The 21816-nt window shown below is 39.8% G+C and overlaps 1 protein-coding gene and 1 pseudogene across 3 annotated transcripts; one reads left to right on the top strand and one right to left on the bottom strand.

Annotated features, from left to right (window-relative positions):
* Positions 1-1531: 1531 nt before the first annotated feature.
* Positions 1532-21343, bottom strand: LOC142832726 (uncharacterized). Of its 3 annotated transcripts, none has more exons than XM_075943451.1 (5): positions 21161-21343; positions 14093-14357; positions 13482-13608; positions 12906-13001; positions 1532-5366 (listed from the first exon to the last, which is right to left on the bottom strand). In XM_075943451.1, the coding sequence occupies exons 2-5, from the start codon at positions 14105-14107 to the stop codon at positions 2830-2832; spliced, it is 2775 nt and encodes a 924-aa protein (XP_075799566.1). In that variant the 5' UTR covers positions 14108-14357; positions 21161-21343; the 3' UTR covers positions 1532-2829. The 3 variants fall into 3 exon arrangements, with proteins under 3 accessions (XP_075799566.1, XP_075799575.1, XP_075799554.1); XM_075943460.1 differs by having other exon boundaries at positions 14172-14357; XM_075943439.1 differs by having other exon boundaries at positions 13482-14357.
* Positions 17215-17655, top strand: LOC142833024 (large ribosomal subunit protein eL29 pseudogene; annotated as a pseudogene).
* Positions 21344-21816: the final 473 nt, after the last annotated feature.

Below are 21816 nucleotides of genomic sequence, written 5' to 3'. Positions count from 1 at the left end.
ACAAATTGGCACAAATGTGGCAAACTAAATCCACTTATAAACAGGAGGAAGCTTGATTATTTCGGTTCTGGTGGCCGGGAAACAAGCAGCCCCCTGCAGCATAAAATGACTTCTGATTTAATGGTTTTGTGTGATTCCTGACACTGACAATTACTTGGTCTTTGCTTTTTATAACTTCTTTGACTCTTTTCCTTCTGTTGTTTTGTCTTCTAAAACTTCAATATGATAAGCTATGTTTTACCTAATTAAAATTTATTTTGTTACATTTAATAATGAATGGATGGATGAGTAAATGAGTGAATGAGTAAGTGAAAACTTCACTACATGAACAATTGAATTGTCAATTAACATGGTAGGAGAGGCAAAACAAGTACTTACAAGTAGAAGTCATGGTTTCCCTTTGATTGAGTGGGTCTTAAGTCGAATTAGAGAGCTGTTCATGAGCATCACATCAAAGCTGGGAAAAGCTGGTGGTTGCTTCTCTTTTTTGGAAACTTGCTGGGACCTTTAGAAACCATAATATGTAGTCCTCAGGGAGGGAATATTGCACATATTTCCAGCTCAGGAGTCTCTGGGCACTGTTTCTAAAGTAGCATGGTGTCTACAGCAATGGGGACTTCTATTTCTGGGGCCAGACAAGAACAACTACAAATAGGCTGTGTGTTTTGAGTCTTTTGGAGAGCCCTGTCCAACTACTCAAAAGGACTTCCCATGACTGACTATTATTAAGATTTTAGTTAGCTGTTCTTCAGCACTTGGAGACAGGGCTGTCAGCTCATATAAATTCATTAAATCATATATGAAACTTTATGTACAGAATTACGTGAAGTTTGATTTTAAATAGTATGGTTCCTTATGTTTGTTTCAGACATAAAATTTTTCCGTTACCTTCCTTCCTCCTTCTGTTTGCACCTCCCTTCAACTTCCACTAGAAACATCCCTTCCTTATTTCTCCTATCAGATAATTTATATTCTGTAGTTGTTTCAAGCATCTTTAGTGTTATGTTACCTTACTTACTCCCTCCTTCTTCAGTATTTACCTCCCTCAGGAACTCTCTTTCCTATTTCCCTTATCAGATCAAGTGTGTCCTGCTATTTACCTTCACACTCCTCATACCTGTTATCATATCTACTTCCTTCCACTTCCCTAAGAAGTACCTGAAGTACTAATCTTATTGGTGTTAGTAATAAAAACCTGGAGACAAATACTAGGGAGTAAAAGCTAAAAGATCAGAGAAGTAAAGTAGCCAGCCATTAAAGTTCTTACCTCTATGAAATCATCCGAAAGGACTGAGTTCCTGTCTTCTCCTGCTCTCTCCACCCAGCCACATTACTTTCTGCCTCCACCTCCCAAGTACTGGGATCAAAGGCATGAGAAACCAAGTGCTGGAATCAAAGGCATGTGCCAACACTGCCCAGCCTCTATCACTAACTAGTAGCTAGCTCTGCCCTCTGATTTTCAGGCAAATTTTATTTGAGCACAAACAAAATATCACCACAAGCATCTACTTTCTCATTATTTCTTTTATGATGAAAAATTTCTGTACAAATTATCACTCATGTTACAGCTAACATTAATGCCACCATTCCAGTATAAAACATTCATAACCCAAAGCAGCAGTAAATATTTTTAATTTACTAATTAGGAATATAGACAAGAGTTAATTTAATGTCATAAACAATCTGTAACATATAATTAAAGATTAAATACTATCAACACAGTAATCTTTACACTGAAATATATGCTACAAATGAAAATACAGTGTTCAACTCGAATATACAAAACAATGCAAGCTTGACTTTAGTTACCAGAAATCTTATTCTGGTACAAGTTTTAATACCTTAAATTATAAGTTCTAAACCATTAACAATTGATTTCAGACTTAATTCTATATGAACATTAGAACATATACCGCCTATTTTCAAAGAAATTGCTTAGTGGATGACTTAGGTGGAATTTCTATTGCTGTGAAGAGACACAGTGACCACAGTAACTCTTATAAAGGAAAACATTTAATTGGGGATGGCTTACATTTCCAGGGGTATTGTTCATTATCATCATGACAGGAAACATGGCAGTACTGTGGTAGAGAGGTAGCTGAGTTCGACATCCATATCAGCAGACAGCAGGAAGAGAGACACTGAGCCAACCTGGAGCATTTGAAACAGTGATACACTTCTTCCCACAAGGACACACCACTTAATACTGTCACTCCCTATGTGCCAGTGAGAGTCATTTACATTCAAAATACAAGAATGAATATAAGGTTTATTTCTGGGTAAAATGTTTTCAAATTCATACAAGTGGAGAATTTCCTGGTGTTACTCTCTGATGTTAAGGTTTGAACATTGGTTAGAAGTTTCCTTCTATTCTACTCATGTTAAAGATCATTTTTCTTGGGTGAACAGTGGGTTAGCATTACGCTTGAATCTGTCTCTTACCTAAATCATATGTGTTCTAAATTTAGGATTGTGGTAATGGATTTCAAACACTCTTTACATCTCTAAGGTTTGTGTCCACTATGGATTCCATGGTGATACTTAAGATTTGAAAACCAGAGTCAGGCAATGGTGGCACACCTTTAATCTCGGCACTCGGGAGGCAGAGATGGAGATCTCTGTGAGTTCAAGGCCGGTCTGGTCTATAAGAGCTTGTTCCATGACAGGCTTCAAACTCTGTCTCAAAAACTAAAAAAGTAAAATAAATAAATAAATAAATAAATAAATAAATATATATATATATATATATATATATATATATATATATATATATATATAAAGGGGGTTTGAAAACCAGGTAATGGAATTTGAACATTTATAAAGGTTTTCTCATGATTGGATTTTTTGATGTTTTTGAAGAGTTGAGCCCACAGCAAAAGACTTGTCATAGCCTTTGCATTTGTAAAGTTTTTCTCCTGTATGGATTCTGTAGTGACTTTGGAGATGTGAGTGCTGGGTAAAGGTCTTGCCACAATCTGTACATTTGTAAGGTTTCTCTCCAGTGTGGATTCTATGATGAACTTGAAGAGTTGAGTCCCTGGTAAAGGATTTGCCACATTCTTTACATTTGAATGGTTTCTCTCCAGTATGGATTCTGCAATGAACTTGAAGATACGCTCTTTTGGTAAAAGACTTTACACACTCTTTACATTTGTAAGGTTTCAGTCTCCTATGTATTCTTAGGTGAGTCTGAAGTTGTGAGTCCTGAGAAAAGGACTTGCCACAGTCTTTACATTTATAAGATTTCTCTCCTGTATGGGTCTTGCGATGTCTTCGAAGAGATGAGCTAAAGGAATAGGACTTACCACAATCTGTACATATGAAAGGTTTCTCTCCACTATGGAGTCTGTGGTGGGTTTCAAGGGCTGAGCCTTCAGCAAAACACTTGCCACATTCATTACATTTATAAGGTTTCTTTCTACCATGCATTTTGTAGTGAGTTTTAAGATAGGCACCCCAAGCAAAGGACTTGCCACACTCATTACATTTGTAAGATTTCTCTCCAGTATGGGTTCTGTGATGTTTTCGAAGACTTGAGCTGTTTGTAAAGGATTTGCCACAATCTGTACATTTGTAAGGTTTCTCTCCAGTATGTATTCTGTGATGAGCTCGAAGGTTTGATCCTTTGGCGAAGGACTTTCCACATTCTTTACATTTGTAAGGTTTCTCTCCAGTATGGACTCTGTGGTGGTTCTGAAGATGTGTGCTCAGGGTAAAGGACTTGCCACAATCTGTACATTTGTAAGGTTTCTCTCCAGTATGAATTCTCTGATGATCTTGAAGATTTGATCCTTTGGCAAATAACTTTCCACATTCTTTACATTTGTAAGGTTTCTCTCCAGTATGGACTCTGTGGTGGTTCTGAAGATGTGTGCGCAGGGTAAAGGACCTTCCACAATCTGTACATTTGTAAGGTTTCTCTCCAGTATGCACTCTGTAATGAACTTGAAGAGAAGAAGCATGAGTAAAGGACTTGCCACATTCTGTACATCTGTATGGTTTTTCTCCAGTATGGATTCTATGATGAATTTGTAGATATGATCCTGTGCAAAAAGTCCTTTCACATACTTTACATTTGTAACGTTTCTCCTCAGTATGGTTTGTATAATGCTTTCTAAGGCCTGAGAACTGGGGAAAGGACTTTCCACATTCTGTAAATTTGCATGCTTTTTCTCCACTAGAAAGCATCTTAATCCTGAGGCCTGAAGATCTGGAGCATTTCCCAGATTTCTTATATTTTTGACCAACAAAGAATCTTGAAGGCCCTGTAAAATTTGAAGGAGGGGTAAACTCTGGTCTGTATACTTCATATTTCTGAGGTTTTTCTCCAGTATGGATTGACTCATTTTGAACATTTAAATGGAAATTGAAGGAATTATTACTTCCAATAAACAGGCATGGTTTTCTTCTAATATCATTTATATTATCCTTCTCTATGTTAGATGATTCAACTGAGACTTTACTGTATTTATCACATTCCTGTCTGCAAAATTCTCCTGTAATCCTAGTTTCAGTACAAGGACAATTTGATAACCCCTTTAAAATTTCATCCTGCTGCTTATTTTTGGATAAATTCTCTTGGCTTTGGTCCTGCTGGTGGAAAGGAGATAGTGTGCACTGACCAGAGACATCCATACATCTACCATTTTTGTAACAATTCTCCAGAAAACAATTACTTATGTGACCATCATTAGGAGTTACATGATGATTATACTTGGCCCATGAGTCATTATCTTGGTTAGTAATTCCTGTCAACTGACATTCAAGCCTCGCTGGATTCATAGACACATTCTTATGTTGATCTAAATGCCAGAACTTGTCACAAAGTAGATTTAATTGCTCAGGAAGTTGTAAAGAATTTGGAGTCAAACATTTTTCACACTGAAAACACTGTATGTGTTTTTCTGTATTATTAACTCTATTTTCCTCACAAAGTGTTGAAGTACTGCTTTTTCCCATACTATATAAAAAATATCTCAAACATTCTGATCTATAACCACATATGTCACTTCCCAGTGTATTCACATTTCTCTGTAGAGTAAAGTAATGTTTCAAAAACTGATGTGAACATTTTCCTAGAAGAGGCTCCCACTGTGAATGTGTAAGTGGCCCAAGGTGAGCCATGTCAGGAGAAGGTGAAGTTTCTCGATCTCCTCTGTTAGGAATGTCAGCAGTGAGTGTTGCATAAAGATCATATCCGTCAACACATAATTCATGCTCTTCATTGTCACCTGTACATTCCCAGAATTTCCTTACATGTAACTTTCTGAGGTTATTACTTTCAAATTGTCCTGATCCTTCTCTGTTGACAAATTCTTGTTTGTTCTCTGTTTTGAACAGCTCCTTGTTATGAAAGCACGATAGGGCTAGAAGAAAGAAAAGCAAATCATTATCTCACTTTGTGACCTTACATGAAAATAATATAAAAACATAATAAAAGAATGTGAAATAAGTACTGGGACTGTAGCAAGATGGTGCTACCCAAACTTCAGTTCTGCTGTCAGGAAACAAGTATGCCAAACTTGAGGATTACAGGAGGATATTGTATGGAAACATGTAACTTGTAATAAATGGAAAGGCTGGCATTAATTTTGTAGTGTAAAAGACAAATTTTTGCTGTGCTTAAACATGTATAATATAAACTATTCAGGGCCAGGTTTCCAAAGTTCAAATCAACACCAGCTAATTAGTTGAGCTGACCCATACTGCCGTCTTGCTTCCTTGGATCATTAATCTCCTGGCATTGGTAGTTGCAGAGACATCTGTAACTTGAACCCAAAATGTAGAACTGGACCCTCAGAAGATAAGAAAAAATTTTAAATAAAAGTAGAGGTTATGAATTTGGTTCCACCATCCAATGTCTCACAAAGGTAAATAAAAGTTAAACAGTATGGGTTCTTCTTAATCCATGAGGCAAAGTATTTCCTACAAATACTAAGAGGTTTGTTAAGACTCAGAGGAACAAAATACTCAGAACAACAGCTCTCCAATTTCATACAAATAACTTTAAAATTCATTCTTTGGTTTCTGGAACAAAAATCCACTGATAGTGAAAACTACAAGTGCACAGGAAGCAATATAAAAATTTTGGACAATTATTTTGCAATCTGGATGTAAGCAATTCATGGCTTGGACCCTTTCAGAAGGACTGTAAAATGAAAAACATCTTCTGCTGTACACATCTTGACACCACAGGCTGACTGGACCCTACGGCTGCTCAGGCTTCCCTGTGGTTGCTGGGCCAGGCATTTGGGGGTTCACCCTCATGTGTGATCTGAGTAGAGACTGGCATAACCTGGGATCAGTGTAGCAATAAGCAGGTCTGTGCCTAAACACCAGGGATAGGTGGCTCTCCTGCCTCACAGTCTGACACAACACAGCAGATGGAGGGAGAAGGACCCAGTATTTTTGTAAGGGGTTTATAAGGACAAAAATCAAAAGACCACCACAAGATTACAATCTCAAAATACAGAATTACTTATTGCAATTGTCTAAAGGTTAGGTAAAGCTTAGCTGTTATTCTCTAATAGGCTGTCATTGCCTAGGGCGGGTTGTTCACTCATAACAACTGTCCCGTGGTCATGTCCTCAGGATATCTGCTGACCCTTTGCTAACCACAGAGGCTGCTTGAAAACTTATCTGATTGGTCCCTTGTTACTCAACTGATAGGGGAAGTTAGGTGGTCAGCATCATGTCAGTAGTTTTGTGTGACCTGGGTTTTTCCCATTAGCTAATACTTCCCTGCAAAGGGGGCTAGCAACCCCTGGCTTTTCTCAGGGTTGTGGTGAAGTTCAAAGTCCCACAAGGTCCCAGGATCAAAATGGAATCCGTTCTGGCCTCGCAACAAGAAATCATAGATTGGATAATGATAAGAAGGACAACTTATTGGTACAGAGCCTAAACAAATCATTGAGCCAATTAAATAATTGCAGGCTGATTGTTTCACACTGGCAGGAAGTAATGGCACGTTGTTACTCAGGATCTATAGATAACCATTATCAGCAAGATCTTTCAAGACTTTTTGAAGATATGCCATGAATAACATATAAAATTATGTCTTAAAAAGTCTAGAGATTGCTCTTACAGATGGCTCTTCAAAAGGACAAGGAGCTTATATTTTATATATAAATTCTACATCCACCACAAAAAATAAGAAACCCACACAGCTCAATGGTATAAACATACTATAATCAATCAGCTTTTCTTAGATGTTTCTCAGTTATTGAATATTTTGACTCTGCACACTGTGTTCAAAGTATTTCTTTCCTAGAAACTTCAAGACTTACATCCACCCACACTAACAATGTTATTTCACAATTATTTCTCTCCTCTTTCAGGCATCTATAAGACAATGGTCTCAAGAGTTGTTTCATAACTTACATTTATACTTATTCTAAGTTTCTAAGTTTGTTAATACTTAATTCTCATCTAATACTCAAGCTGATGTACTGACCTATTCCTTGCCCTTAATACTTTCTTTTACAGTCTCTTAAAAATCTCACGAACTTCTTTACCTTCTTGTTTCTTCAAACCCTCTACTGATGGAACTAAGCATCAAGGTTTAAAATCTAAAACACCATTTGGCAGATAGTACTCATATCTCAGAATTTGATGTTGAAAATATGTTCATGTAACAGTGCATACTTTTTCTAATATAATTGTTGCTTCTGTTCCCAGCAGTGAAACAACTTAGAAGCCATTAATAATTTAGTATGCACCTTTTCCTTTCTAGGACTCTTATTACAAGTAAAAATTTATAATGATCTTGTTTATACTAGTAAACACTTTAAACAATGTATGTGATATTAATAACGTTACTATAATCCTTCATATTCCACATAATCAAGCTATTATAGAACAACATGACACCATCAAATATTTAAACAGCAAATTTTAAAAATAAAAGGTATACAGTCACCTAAATCAGCACATACTATGGTATATGCAGCTATCTCAACTTTAAATGTTTTTACGTTAAAGGTTGGTTCTTTTTCTTTGGCCCAAAGTATTTGGCACTAAAAAAGATAGAGCTTAAGGTATATTAAAACTGTAAAAATCAAGAAACTAATCAAAAGAAAGAATAAGATGTCCTGCTAACATTCAGGAGAGGTTATACTGCTTCTTTCCAGGAAATCAAAGTCCTAGTTGGTACCTACTCTGATGCATTCAACCAGAACTGCACCCTGGAAACCAGTAGACAAAACACATGAAGACTGACAACAATCATATCAAGAGGAGACAACCCAACAGGAAGAAGATGACTTGTGGTGACAAAAGGACACAATACTATGGACCCCCAAATATGACACTCAGTTTGTCAATACAGACTCCAAATGCTTTCTTTCTTTTTCTTTTTTTTTTCTTCTTTTGGTCACAGGGGATAAATGCTATTCCTGGAATGGACAGTAAGATGTTGTCTGTCATGGTAAGGATTGTTTTTATGCTTTTTGATTATCGGTCCCAAGAGTGATTACTGGTATAGTAATAAAAGTTTAAAACATGGCCGTATGATTAGAAAAAGTACTAAAATTACAACAGATATATCATTGGAAACTAATAAAACTGTGGGTAAAATGAGAATGGTAGGAAGATAAGGCCTACAAGGCCGAAAGATGAGCCAACCTGAGTGCCTAACAGCAGGCACTGTCAGAGACCCTGATCATGCCTAGCCAATGAGGGGTGACCACAGGATGTCAGTGGACTAGAATGTAAACAGGGTGCTGGGAGGAGGAACCACAAGGCTCTCCTCGCTGCTGAATAAATGAGTTTACTTGACTCCTGGTCTCTATGTCATTGATAGGGTGGCTTCTCAATCTCACCCCCAAAGGAGTCTCTAAGACCCTGCAACATCTGGCACTTGAACAGGTTCTAGTTGTCTCCTTCTCACTTGCGGCAATGGACAGCACCCCCAAGATGGTGTATTTCAGTCAGGAGCTCCATCAATATTGTGTGGTTTTGGTCCCTTTGTCAGGTAAAATGTTGAGACCCCATTTCTTTCCTTCCTTGATGTCTGTCATGTTTTTCTGCCAGTATGGCTATAAAAAACGCATTTTTTGTTTCAGTTCACCACACATAAGGGCTGACCCCCAGTAGGTAGAACAAAGGCTTGGCTGCCAAACATCTCTCATGCAGAGATACCATGCTGGCATACAGCCATGACCTAAAAAACCAAGGAAGTCCCTGACTAAGCCTAAAACATAAAGAGTCCGACAAAATTTTCCACCCCTGTTAACTGCCATCATCTCTCTGCTGTCTCCCTCAAAATGGGTAACCTCGTAATCACCCCCACCCACCGCCCTTCCATAACTGATCTCTCTTTGGCATCCAATGAGGAGGAGACAGGCAGCTGAAGCCCTGCAAAGAAAATGCTAAGGAGAGCACAACCACAGTTAGGACTGCAAAAGCCACTTCCCTGTCAGCTCTGTTCCAGCTGTGGGGAACAGCACTTCTCCTGAGGCACTCTTGGAGGGAAGTGCTTCAATGTCCACCTGCCCCTGATGGTGAAAACTCCCTCACACTATGGCATGAGCCCTAGCCGCTACAGTCCCTGTGCACCCCCCAGTCATCTCAGGCCTCAAAGGCCAGCAGAAGCCTTTCCGGTCAACCTGGGACAGAAAGCTGTTAATCAGTCCTAGATTGCACCCCAACAGGTGGACTCTCCCTTATCCGGAAGGTGTCTAATGTCTCAGGTAGCGTAGTGGAGAGTAGACCTTGGCCCCACTAGGGAAATATTACTCAGACAATTGATTTGGGAAGGCCTTACGGTCCCCACATGCAATGCAGTTGCAGCAGTCCTTAATGCGGATATTTGCAAGTGAGAACTGGACACAAGAGAATATGGCATTTTAAATGTTTTAATAACTTAGGATTTTTCATGACAATGAGACACGTCTGATTTTGGCAGCACTAATCTACTTCAAGAGGAAGATGGGCATCAAAGAGGCTCCTTATGGAGTTGATTAGCCATTTGGGCAAGAAATTGTTCTTGCCTGGACTATTGCATAAACTAGACACAGAGAACCAGCAGAGAGAGGACTGCTGAACTTGCTAAAGGTGAGATGGTCCTTCGGGGTTCCTGACTCATGAAAGAGTCTGCGAGAATTTCTGCAGGACACAGCAAAAACTGACTGAACTCTCTTTGAAATTTCCTGCTTCATGGAAATGTCTGCTGGATACTATGGGCCTGAAGGCCAAAGATGGATGCCCCAACGGGACAAAAGAAATTTGGGTGACTGTCTAGGCAGCGAGATGTCTCTGTCATTTCTAGAGTTTTAGAAGTTGCTTACTTCTTGTTTAATTAGGTAATATTATATCCTTCTGGAGTTATTGATGGAGTTGAAGAATAGTCATAGTTATAGTTTTCCTTAGTTATGATAAAAGATAAAATAGGTATAAATATTGTAACTGTAATTCTTGCTTTACAACTGTTGTGTTATATGTAATTTTGCTATGTTAAAGTTAAAGCCTTTCTTTTTTGTTTCAACAGAAAAAGAGGAAATGATGTAGGTGGGTCTTCTATCTATCTGTTGCTTTCATTGGTTAATTAACAAAGAAAACTGCTTGGCCTGATAGGTCAGAACATAGGTGGGTGGAGAAGATAGAACAGAATTCTGGGAGGAAGAAAGCAGAGTCAGGAAGACGCCATGTTTCTCCTACCCAAGATGGCCGGTGGTTAGACTCATGCCAGTAAGCCACAGTCAAGTGGCGATACACATTAATAGAAATGGGTTAATTAAGATGTGAGAGTTAGCCAGTAAGAGGCTAGAGCTAATGGGCCAGGCAGTGTCTAAATGAATACAATTTGTGTGTTGTTATTTCGGGGCATAAACTAGCCAGGCGGCCGGGAGTCAGGCGGCAGGAACGCAGCCTGCTGTTCCTTCTACATCTGTCCATCCCTAATCAAGAGGTAAGATATCTCTCTTCATTGATGGAGGGCCCCCCTGCCCATCCTTCAAAGTTAGGCTTACTCATGAGGCTAAAGATCTATGACAAAGTGCTTTGGCCATTCCAGCTACCTCTAGCCTGCAATGCCACGACCCTCAGAAGTCCTGGTTGGCAATGTTCCTCTGGACACCCAGAGGTTTGGGGGAGCATATGGCAATCTGTCTAACTATTATGGATACATCAAATACATTCTGATCTGTGTAAAGTCACCTCTAAGTTTGATCAATCTTTCCAACTTGACCTTAAGGCACAAGTGTGGCAGAGAAAACATAAGGACAAGAGCCAGATAAGCTTGTCTTCCCCTGTTCCCCTGTTCTCTAAAGATTACCCAGTCAACCTGGGTGGGCTCTATCTTGTTCCAGGAAATGGTTGCAAGATTCACAGGAACTATGGACAATCACTTGCCAAAAAACAACAGTTTCAAAGGGAAAGCATCTTTATTTCTCTCTGGTCCACATTAACGGTCTTCTGAGGAACCAGAGAGAACTGTAGAATTCTGTATACTGATACTAATTCTAATCCCATAGAAGCTTCCTCATGTGTATGTGTGTGCATATTAAATCAATTTAAGTGGCATTCCTATGTCAAAGTAGAGACAAAACCCCAATCCAACACCATATGCTAACAAAGACTCCACTATAAGGAATGGGTTACATCTTTTTGATTAATTAGTCCAAGGACTCCAACAGGCACACCAAAATATAGAGGCTATATTGCTTTTTCAATTAACTCCCATCCAGAACCTGACAGAAGACCTAGATTCTTTGAAAAGTGAGAAATAGAGTTGGTGCTCAACTGGATATTTCATGTCCATAGATTCATATTCATAGTTCTCAGGAAGGTAAAAAATACGTTACAGGAGGAAAAAAAGCAATCATGAATATAAGCTAGCTATGAATTCTATGGTCTCCCATGATAAGACTGGTCATCAGCCCTAGGTAAAAACTTACTAGTATTCTGCTAAATGAATACATCAATAAAATGATTCCTAATGACACAGGACTGCAACCTTAGATTTATGCACCACTTAACCCTCACCAGATAAGTTTAACATAACACCCACAATTGGACAATGTGCAGAGAATGAGAAACTTTGAAGCACTCAGAACTATGTATCTTTAGGGCTTATATATGATATATATGAGAAGGCAGAACAAATGTAAAGGCCAGAGGTCATGGATAACTAAAGATAAGGCATTTTCCAGATATAACAGGACTATCAGCATGCACAAGATTTACACAAGCTCAAGACAGAAAAACTCCCAGTGAGGAGGAGGAGAGAAAGAAGGCACAATCTCATACCCCTAGCCAAGCACCTATTTAAAGTCCACAGATTCTGGGAGAGGGAAAAATCAATATCCTTCAATGGATGGAGATGTTATATCAACCACATTTCTGAGTATGCCTCATGTTCAGAAGCATATGGCCAACAAAAATCCAGATCTTTGGCCTTTTGTGATTTTTTTTAGTCTTGTTTTCATTTTTGAGAAACAGAGTGCATATAAAAAAGAAACCATGTCGTTGGGTTAGTGTGGCTAAAGGGAAGTGGATAGGAAAACGGTGAGAGAGGAGAAAACTTAAGAAAAACATGTATTTTACAAAATTCTAAAAAAGCACAACAAAAAACCCCAACCAACCAATCAATCAATCAAACAAACAAAAAACAAGTAAATGAATCTAGCAGTACTGGCTAGTAGTGTGTGGTGCAGCATACAAATGCACCATGTAGAAGAACACACAATAACCCTAAAAAACAGTGCCACACTTATTTTGAAAAAGTAGATATTACCTCAACACTATTTAGATGAAATGAGACTAAAAACAATGTAATTCCACTGTATACTACATTCTGGATGCATTAAGTATCATTTCTAATGAGGAAATGGGCTAATACATCTGCAAGTCAGTATTGCCATTTGCTTTAAATTCACCACAGGAGATGATGTTTCATTCCAACTTACCTGATTCTATGCCTTTTGCCTCCTCTATGCCTGTAATTGAGGATTCTTTGTTTTGTTCAAGACAGACGACTAGTTCTGGTTTTGATATAGGAAGGCCTGTGCATTGGAAGAGACAAATGACAATTTCCTTACATTATGTTTACTCTGGTTGGGTTTCAAAAACTGGTTTTTAGCCAGTGGATAAGGGACTAGAATGGAAGATCCACAAGAGACTTCCTAATTGTTACCTCTTAAGAGATGCTTTAGACTTTCAGATATTGATACGTTTAATTTTTGTATATATTTACTCTCCTTCAAATTACTCTAAGAAAAAATACAACTGGTAGAATCAACTTTAACAAAGATACACATATGTGCTACTAAATGTCAGATACATGTAAAAGTACTATTAAATTGAAGGAAGGATTTTGCTAAATATCAAGATAAGGGAGAGTGGTTTAAAATGCTTCTATTAACAACTATCTCAGTCTAGGACAAACAGAGCTGAGACTCAGAAAACAGACAGGTATAAATAGAAAACATATTTGATAAAAATCATAGAATGAAGTAGAAATAATGAAAGAAAACTATTCTCACCCACAGAGACCAGGTTGCTGTAATTCTCCAACATGACAACCCAGTACAAAGTCCTCTGAGCAGAGTTCAGGCATTCCCACTCCTCCTGGGAAAAGTCTATGGCCACGTCCTTGAAAGTTAAAGGATCCTGAAATAAAAATTGTTTCATTCTGTGTCCTTTGGCTGAGTCTTTACTAAGTGAATGAAACTTATAATTAACTACAAAATTTGTTCTGTTATCATTGATCAATCTACATTTTCCTAAAGTTCTGATCTGGGAGGGAGGGAAAGAGTATGTTTTGACTTGTCTACAAAGACCCCAAGGATCCTCAGGTGATAATTTAATGGGCGTGGGTCTCTCCTCGGTAAGAAGTAATCATCCACATCTTTCTCTATACCACTTAGTATCTACATTCATCTCTATTTCAGAAAGTTTGTAAATATTTCAGATCATGCATTCTTGGAGAGAAATATAAAACAAGGGAAGAGAGGGGGAAGCATATTGCAGCACATAGGTGACATAAATTTTAAAGGGTTAATATTGAGAACCATATAAAATAATCAAAACAACAAAATAGGCTAACTATAATGATCAGGTCCATGTTAGTATTGTTTTTAGAAGGATGGAGGACCTGGTGACAACTCATCTCTGTTATCTTTTGTAGTCTCCTCCAGCTGGGTGTGATGGGTACACAGGGTGACAGTGGCAACCTTCACTGATGTAGAAGTGATAAGGATCACAGGATATGGGCCTTTCTATGTTGGCCTCTGGCTTTGGGTAAGCATCCTCTTCACCCACATAAGGTCGCCAGGATGGAGTTGTGGGCAGGCTCAGACACAGGTAAGGGTGCAGCCTCTTGACTTGTCTGATAAATGTCCTCTGGGTCTGTGTAGGGTCTATAACAAATTGAGAAGGAAGGGGTTAGTAACTTGTTCCTCAGGAACTTCTCTATATGGGGTGCACCTCACCTTTGAGCGGCAGAGTAGGAGGTTGACCCAATTTTTACCTGTCTAAAGAGAATATTTAGTTTACCTAAGTTAAGCAGAGCATATAATAACATTTAGAAACACTGTAGATTATACATGATGGAGAGACTGATCCTGAAGAATATGTGAGGCAAACAGATGACATGCTCTGTGCAAGATTTGATATTGGCAATCATGTGAGAAAAGGAAAATAAAGTCTTATAAAAAGTGAGGAAATAGTGACTACTTGAGGGTTCTGCAAATGAAGCATTCCTGTAAGAACAACCTGTCCCATCCCTGTGCATACCTTAGAACAAGCCATCTCTCATTAACCTTCTGTTTGATATTCTCAGGAAATTTCACCTCAAAATTTCACCTTCCTCATGATAATCTAGATTTGAAGGCAAACAGCAAACCCTCTACACCTCTTACTATACCCAGAGACTAGAAAGCTGGAATCCAATATGACCTCACTCTGCCCTGTGTCAGGGCAGATGTGCTTCCTCAAAAGCTCCTAGAGGAAGAACAAGCCTAAGGTTATTACTTTCTGTATTTAGGTAGGCAAGTGAGAGGAAGGCCTACATTGCAGACCTGTGAAGGTAACTGAAATCACCTGCTACACATTACACATGCAGGTTGGCATTTCCAATGGAGCCTGAGCACAGCTGTCAGAAGCCCTAAGGACTCTTTTCCTTGCTTTCTTTTTCTCTGTGATGTTTGAACAATACTGATCATTCTCTTGAGAATAACTGACAAAATTTATGGTGTAGCAACAGCTAAAACTATTTCTCAAACTGGCTGAAAGATCTAGACGTTTGATACCAACAGGGAGCGAATAAATCCATGTCCCACAACTGTCTCCAATGAGGTACTCTGGTTTCCACATCCCAGTCTAAAATCCTATGGTGCTGCAGCATGGCAGAGACACTCATAATCAGATTCTTTTACAAGTTTCCTTTTCGCAATGGCATTGCTTCTCTAGGATGCACTGTCAAAAGCACTAATGTTAAGAAAGAGACATGAGAAACAGAAGGTGAAATTCAGACCAAAACGTGGTCTAATGCACTGCTCTAAGGCCTTTGGTGGTTAAGATAGACAACTAAACTCCATCCTCAAACATCATTGTCATTGTCGGCAATTTAACGTATATAAAAGAATGAAAAATCTCTCATATATAAGTGTGCTGTAAAAAACAAGAATTCCTTAATTCAATTGTACCAAGAATGCACTGCACAATACTGGGAAGTAACACTGTACTCCATTTCAGACCTCACACATGCTCAGTTTGTCTTCATTTTCTTCAGAAATTGGGCAGTAACTACTCAACCATTCCTTTAATATTTAAAGGGAATGCTCAAGCTTTTCTAATTTCCTGTCTCTGTCTTCCACTGAGGTAAGGTGTTTCATAAAATCCAGGCTGTATTCCATGTATCTCAGGATGCAGAATACAGGTTGTATGGATCCTGCACTGTGAAATTTAAATGTCAGAGTTCACTTCAAAATTACTACAAATGAAGAATATCCATTGAATTTTAAGTGATCAGTAGCATGCCAGTGCATAAAAATTTCCTTAAGTTAGAAATGAAAGCAGAAATTGAAAACATCCCTCAAGAGATTTAAATATAAACAACTCCAACATTGTCGGCTATGGAATTCTCCAGAAGAGGCACATCCAGCATAAAGAAATAAACCCTCCAAAGTCCAACTTTTCACCCAAGTTCCTGCAAGAAGAAGAAAGAAGAAGAAAAAGAAGAAGAGGAGGAAAAGGAGGAGGAGGAGGAGGAGGAGGAGGAGGAGGAGGAGGAGGAGGAGAAGGAGAAGAAGAAGAAGAAGAAGAAGAAGAAGAAGAAGAAGAAGAAGAAGAAGAAGAAGAAGAAGAAGAAGAAGAAGAAGAAGAAGAAGAAAGAGCAGCCCACAGTACAAGGAGTGAAAAAAAAAAGACCCATCACTTTGGATAATCAATCAGAGGTATAGCTGTGTTTATGGACAAGGGAAATGTAGCTTTTTTAATGAATAAAATGTATTATATTTCATGATATAATATAAAATGTTGCTCTATGGTGGAGAAACACAAACCTTTAATCCCAGCACTGGGGAGGCAGAGACAGGCAGATCTCTGTGAGTTCAAGGACAGCCTGGTCTACAGAGTGAGTCCCAGGACAAAGATACACAGAAACCCTGTCTCAAAAAGCCAAAAGGTAAAAATAAAAGAAATGGATGTTAAAGTACAGCCACATAGAGATGAAAAATACACAGAGAATCTTGATATTATATGTTACTGTCAAATTCACATTTAATTGTCTCCAGAAACATAACAAGGGAATGAGGAAAAAACAGACAGATACACGATAGGTGATCTCGGCTCTCTGATGGAGAAACTATATCACCAGGAAAGCTCAGTCTTTTTGTATATAGCTGAACAGAGAGGCCAGGTTATTGAACACAAATAAACAGAGTCAGGGTTGATAGATACAGCTGAACAAAGACATGCTTGGCTCCTATCACTAGAAGCAGTCTCTGTAGCAGAGCAGTGTTCAGGCCTGCAACATCTGTACACACTATCAACATCCACTTATGTACCAGAGGAAGCTTTGTCACCTTCCAAACTTCACATACTGGAGAGGGAGATGCTTTGCTTTTTCCCATGGTTCTGAGGCTATGGACATATACCCACTTCAATGACACATACCCAGCCACTCAAGCCTTCACACATTAAGAGCTGCTTTTGCCTGATGACTGCATCTGTTAGAATTTGTCTAAAGAGGGAGCCGCTGATTACCGTCCAGCCATGGCCAAGTCCAAGAAGCACACCACACACAACCAGTCCCGGAAATGGCACAGAAACGGCACCAAGAAACCCGGGTCACAAAGATACGAATCTCTCAAGGGGGTCGACCCCAAGTTCCTGAGGAACATGAGCTTTGCCAAGAAGAACAACAAGAAAGGCCTGAAGAAGATGCAGGCAAATAATGCAAAGGCCATGAGTGCGGAGGCCATCAAGACCCTGGTGAAGCCCCAGGTGGTGAAGCCCAAGGTGCCAAAGGGCCCCAGCTGCAAACTCATCCATCTTGCTTTCATTGCTCATCCCTAGCTTGGGAAGCGGATTACAAGCTACATGGCCAGGGGTCGTAAACTCCAAAAAACAAAGCCCAAGGTTCAAGCCAAGGCAGAGGCCTCAGCTGCAGCTCAGGCTCCCAAAGGTGCCCAGGCACCTGTGAAGGCCCCATAAAGAAGATCTCAGTCTGCCAATGTGAAGACAGATGAACTGGTGTGAATACCTATACAGTATTTGCAGATGTTCGGGACCTTATACTGTTTTTACAAATAAACTTGAGGCAAGTTCTGTTAAAAAAAAAAAAAGAATTTGTCTAAAGCAATCTACATTGTCCTGTCATAACATCTTGTTCGTTGCATCATGATTCATGGAACATCTAACATTATTGACACCATATCAGTATATAATGGACACTCATCAGTAATTGAAAACAAGCTTTAATATAGTTATTAGGTTTTGAAAAAAAGAAAGGATTTGAGACTAAAAACAATTTTTAATACAGTCTATTAAAAGCTCAAGTACTACCAACACAATCATCTTTATATTAAAGCTTATACAGATACCAATACTCTTTCTAGTAAGAGTATAAAACAAAGTCATAAATCAGAGTACTTTTATAGTATGTTAGTGAAAGCAGCAGAATGGTTTAGAGGGTGTTTTACCAACATGCCTAACAACACAAGTTTGATGCCTGGGACACATATGGCAGAAGAGAACTACCTATAACCTATACATGCACATGCTCCCAAACACATATGATCATACAAAACACACACACAAATATGTAGAAACCCACTCTCAGAAAATAAGAGACGGCTTTAGGAAGAGACTAGAAATGGTCATCTGATTTCCATGCCAATTTCCATGCAGGTGCAGTCAAACAAATAGATACACATACATACACACTAAAACAATACCACCATAAAACTAACATTGGTGGGACAATGAGATAGGAGCATTATAATAAAGTAGGGAAATCTCTATTATGGGCCTCAGATGCTCTCCAGTGACCTTTGCCTCTCAGTTATTAGAAACCATTGGGCTGTTCAGGTGAAACACAGGGGTGGATACTGAATACCTATCGAAGGAACATATACAGCTAAAGATGATTAGACTCCATACCTGAAACACACAAACTCTCTACAATCAATAGTACTTTCCAGTTCATCAGCCTCAAAGAATCTTTAACGTAGGTGCTGGTTTTAGTTTCTGGAAACTTCAGTTGTAGGCCTATAATCCCAGCACTCCAGAGTGGGATCACAGACACATTTCAGGCCAGACTGCTTTGCAAACAGTTGCAGGTTAGTCAGGATTACATAGGGACATCCTTTCAAAGGAGAGACAGGAAAGAAAAAGGAAGGGAGAGAGAAGGAGGGAAAAAAACACTTGCTGCTTTAGCAGAGGTCCAAGGTTCAGCACTCACATGAGGCTCACAGCCTCATGTAACTCTAATCCTAGGGTATCTATCAGATTCCCTCTTCGGGGCTTCTCTATACAAGCAATCAAACACTCTTATAAAAATAAACCTTAAAAATGAAACACTCGAAAAATAACGAAACACACACATACACCTGCTTTTACTGAGAAGCATTGTGTATGTCTTCATCACTTTGGTTCTGACTTCTACTCTACTCTAATTACTAACCTATCTCATCCCCAGCCAGGTCTCCAGGTAAGTGATCCTCCAACTCCTGCCTCCAGAATGCTAAGATTACAGGACAGTCCTGACTTCCTTGCTCATATTATACCTCCTTCCGCTCTTCAACTGGACCTTGGGAGCTCAGTCCAGTGCTCTGATGTGGCTCTCTGTCTCTATCTCTGTCTGAAGATGGGATCTCTATTTGGATGCACACCTTCCTAAACCTGGATGTACGGGGTGGAGGACCTTGGACTTCCCACAGGGCAGGGCACTTCGCCCCTCTCAGGACTGGAGGGGGAGGATGGAGGGTGTGGGGGGAGCTGGAGAGAAGTGGAAGGAGGGGAGTAAATGGAAATTTTGATTGGTATTATTTATAAAGTAATAATTTAAAAAAAGGATAACAAGTCAGTCATGTACCACCACAACCTGCAGGGCATAACTCTTAATTTCTAAACCTAAGACTCAAGTCAGTATACCAGAGACAGACATTGGCTCACTAGGGCAATTTAAGGCTTCTTCTGGCTAATGTAACCAATGTATGAACTCTCAGCCTTTGTTTTTCTTTTTTTCCTCTTAAAAAAAAATCAGGTGGTGCTCAGTTGGAGAAAGTGGCTCACTGGGGAATAGAGAAAAAATTTTTAAAGATTTATTCTTACAATTCCATTTTTTTTCTCAATTTGTATATGGGCTGTTTTTTGCCTGTCTGTGTGTCTGTTCATCACAAGCACAAGCATGCAGGACCCAGGAGGCCAGAAGGGAGCAATGGATCCCTTAGAACTGTAGCTCCTGCCAGTTCAAAGTCACCGCTGAGTGTGGGTGCTGAGAACCCAGCCCTGCTGAGCCATTTCTAGGCTCCCTCTGCTTTTCATTATCATCAATCTCAACAATAGGCATACTAGTTGATGCTGGCTCTTGCCTGTTTGGGTGCAGAAACTTAAGCTTCTGCCCTAAATCCACTTTGTGGTTTTTGTTGTTTTGTTTGGTTTGGTTTTTTTTTAATTTTTTTAATTTTATTTATTTTATTTTTTTAATTTATTTATTTATTAAAGATTTCTGCTTCCTCCCCCTCCCCCGATCAAGTCCCCCTCCCTCATCAGCCCGAAGAGCAATCAGGGTTCCCTGACATGTGGGAAGTACAAGGCCCACCCACCTCTATCCAGGTCTAGTAAGGTGAGCATCCAAACTGCCTAGGCTCCCACAAAGCCAGTATGTGCAGTAGGATCAAAAACCCATTGCCATTGTTCTTGAGTTCTCAGTAGTCCTCATTGTCCGCTATGTTCAGCAAGTCCGGTTTTATCCCAGGCTTTTTCACCTTTCTGCCAAACTAATCCTTATTACATCTACAGATCCCAGGCACAAGCCAAACTACTGACCCAGCCACTCATCCGCAGAGGACTCCAGTAGTTATGGAAACTGGCAAAAGGAAATAAATTAGGATTAGTTTTTAAAAATCATTTTTTCTGTTTTCAGCTCCAGTTCCATATAGAAAATACAATACAGGGAAGTGAACTTATCAGAATACTTGGTCACGGGTGCCACTAAACATACTAACCCATATTTACTCTCTTTCATTGACTTCTTTCTTTTCAGTAGAAGGAATCTATAGCTTATACTGTTTAGGCTGACATGGATGACGGATACTGTGTCCCCAGTTTACACGTAAATAAACTCATTCTCCCATTTTTACTTACCGCTTGTACTTTTTCTCCCCTCTCAGGCCCGTGTTTGGCTCGGAGTCAGGGCTCCGGTTACGACCTTCTCAAACATTACCGTACCAGAAGTTGCGCCTTCACAAGCACCGGTCCCAGCGCTGCCCAAGCCGCCCCACCAGTCTGACTCCCAAACCAAGCACGGCCTGCCGGGGCGGGTCACAGGCCACCTCGGGAACTCACCCAGAATCTCCGGGATCCTGCTCCCACACTCACTGAACCCTCTGCCCCGACTGTCTTCACCCAACTTTTATGAACGACGGGGTGAAATCCCACAGGAGAGCGCACTGGGAAGTGACAAATGAACAGAATGAAACGGGCCGTTCCCCACCTGTAGCACAAACCGGCGCGAGGCCTCCCAGCGTCCTCCCAGCTCGCCGCCACTCTAAGGCTCGCTGCACCTCGGAGACCCGGGACAACCGCACGCAGGAACAGAAGTGCACTCGCGGACACCCACACTTCCAGCGGCCGCACTCCACGCACACGCGCAGTCCTCGCAGGGAACTCCGAAAAGACCTAAGAGGAAGTGACCACTCTAGGCTACTTCCGGTTATTTTGTTTACTGAGTCTCTCAGCCTACACTCATGCTGCTTGTGGGAAGATACACAAGCGCGCTACCACTGGTGGAGGTAAATCTTGCCTGTACTTATTATGGCTCATTTGCTGGTTTCTGTTCCTTCAGAAAGTGACATGGCCGCACCCACAATCCGGTGAATGATAGGAGGCCACCATCAAAGTGAATCAGTTCCATACAAACAGGTTTCTCTGGAAGGAACAGGCTTCTGCCTCAGCTGCCCAGTCCCCTTTTCTTTGGCTTTCTATTTTCTGATTATTTCCCTACACCCTTTTCAGGACACTGTATCAACTCTTAAGAATGTTCATTTTGGTTTCTCAGGTGATTAAGTGTATAAAATATATTCAATAGTGAAAATCTAAAAATTTAATGTGATTCTTTAGGTAGGAGCTACCTATAAGCTGCAGGTGTAC

This window comes from Microtus pennsylvanicus, chromosome 1, assembly GCF_037038515.1.
Source record: "Microtus pennsylvanicus isolate mMicPen1 chromosome 1, mMicPen1.hap1, whole genome shotgun sequence".
Classification (NCBI taxonomy): domain Eukaryota; kingdom Metazoa; phylum Chordata; class Mammalia; order Rodentia; family Cricetidae; genus Microtus; species Microtus pennsylvanicus.
This window is presented reverse-complemented; position numbering and strand designations above follow the sequence as displayed.

Excerpts from the sequence above, each read along its gene's own strand:
- LOC142832726 (XM_075943439.1), bottom strand. The coding sequence starts at position 13,629 with ATGAAACAATTTTTATTTCAGGATCCTTTAACTTTCAAGGACGTGGCC. Across the intron at positions 13,002-13,481 it reads CAGCAACCTGGTCTCTGTGG|GCCTTCCTATATCAAAACCA; the intron begins GTGAGAATAGTT and ends TCCAATGCACAG. Across the intron at positions 5,367-12,905 it reads GGCAAAAGGCATAGAATCAG|CCCTATCGTGCTTTCATAAC; the intron begins GTAAGTTGGAAT and ends TCTTTCTTCTAG.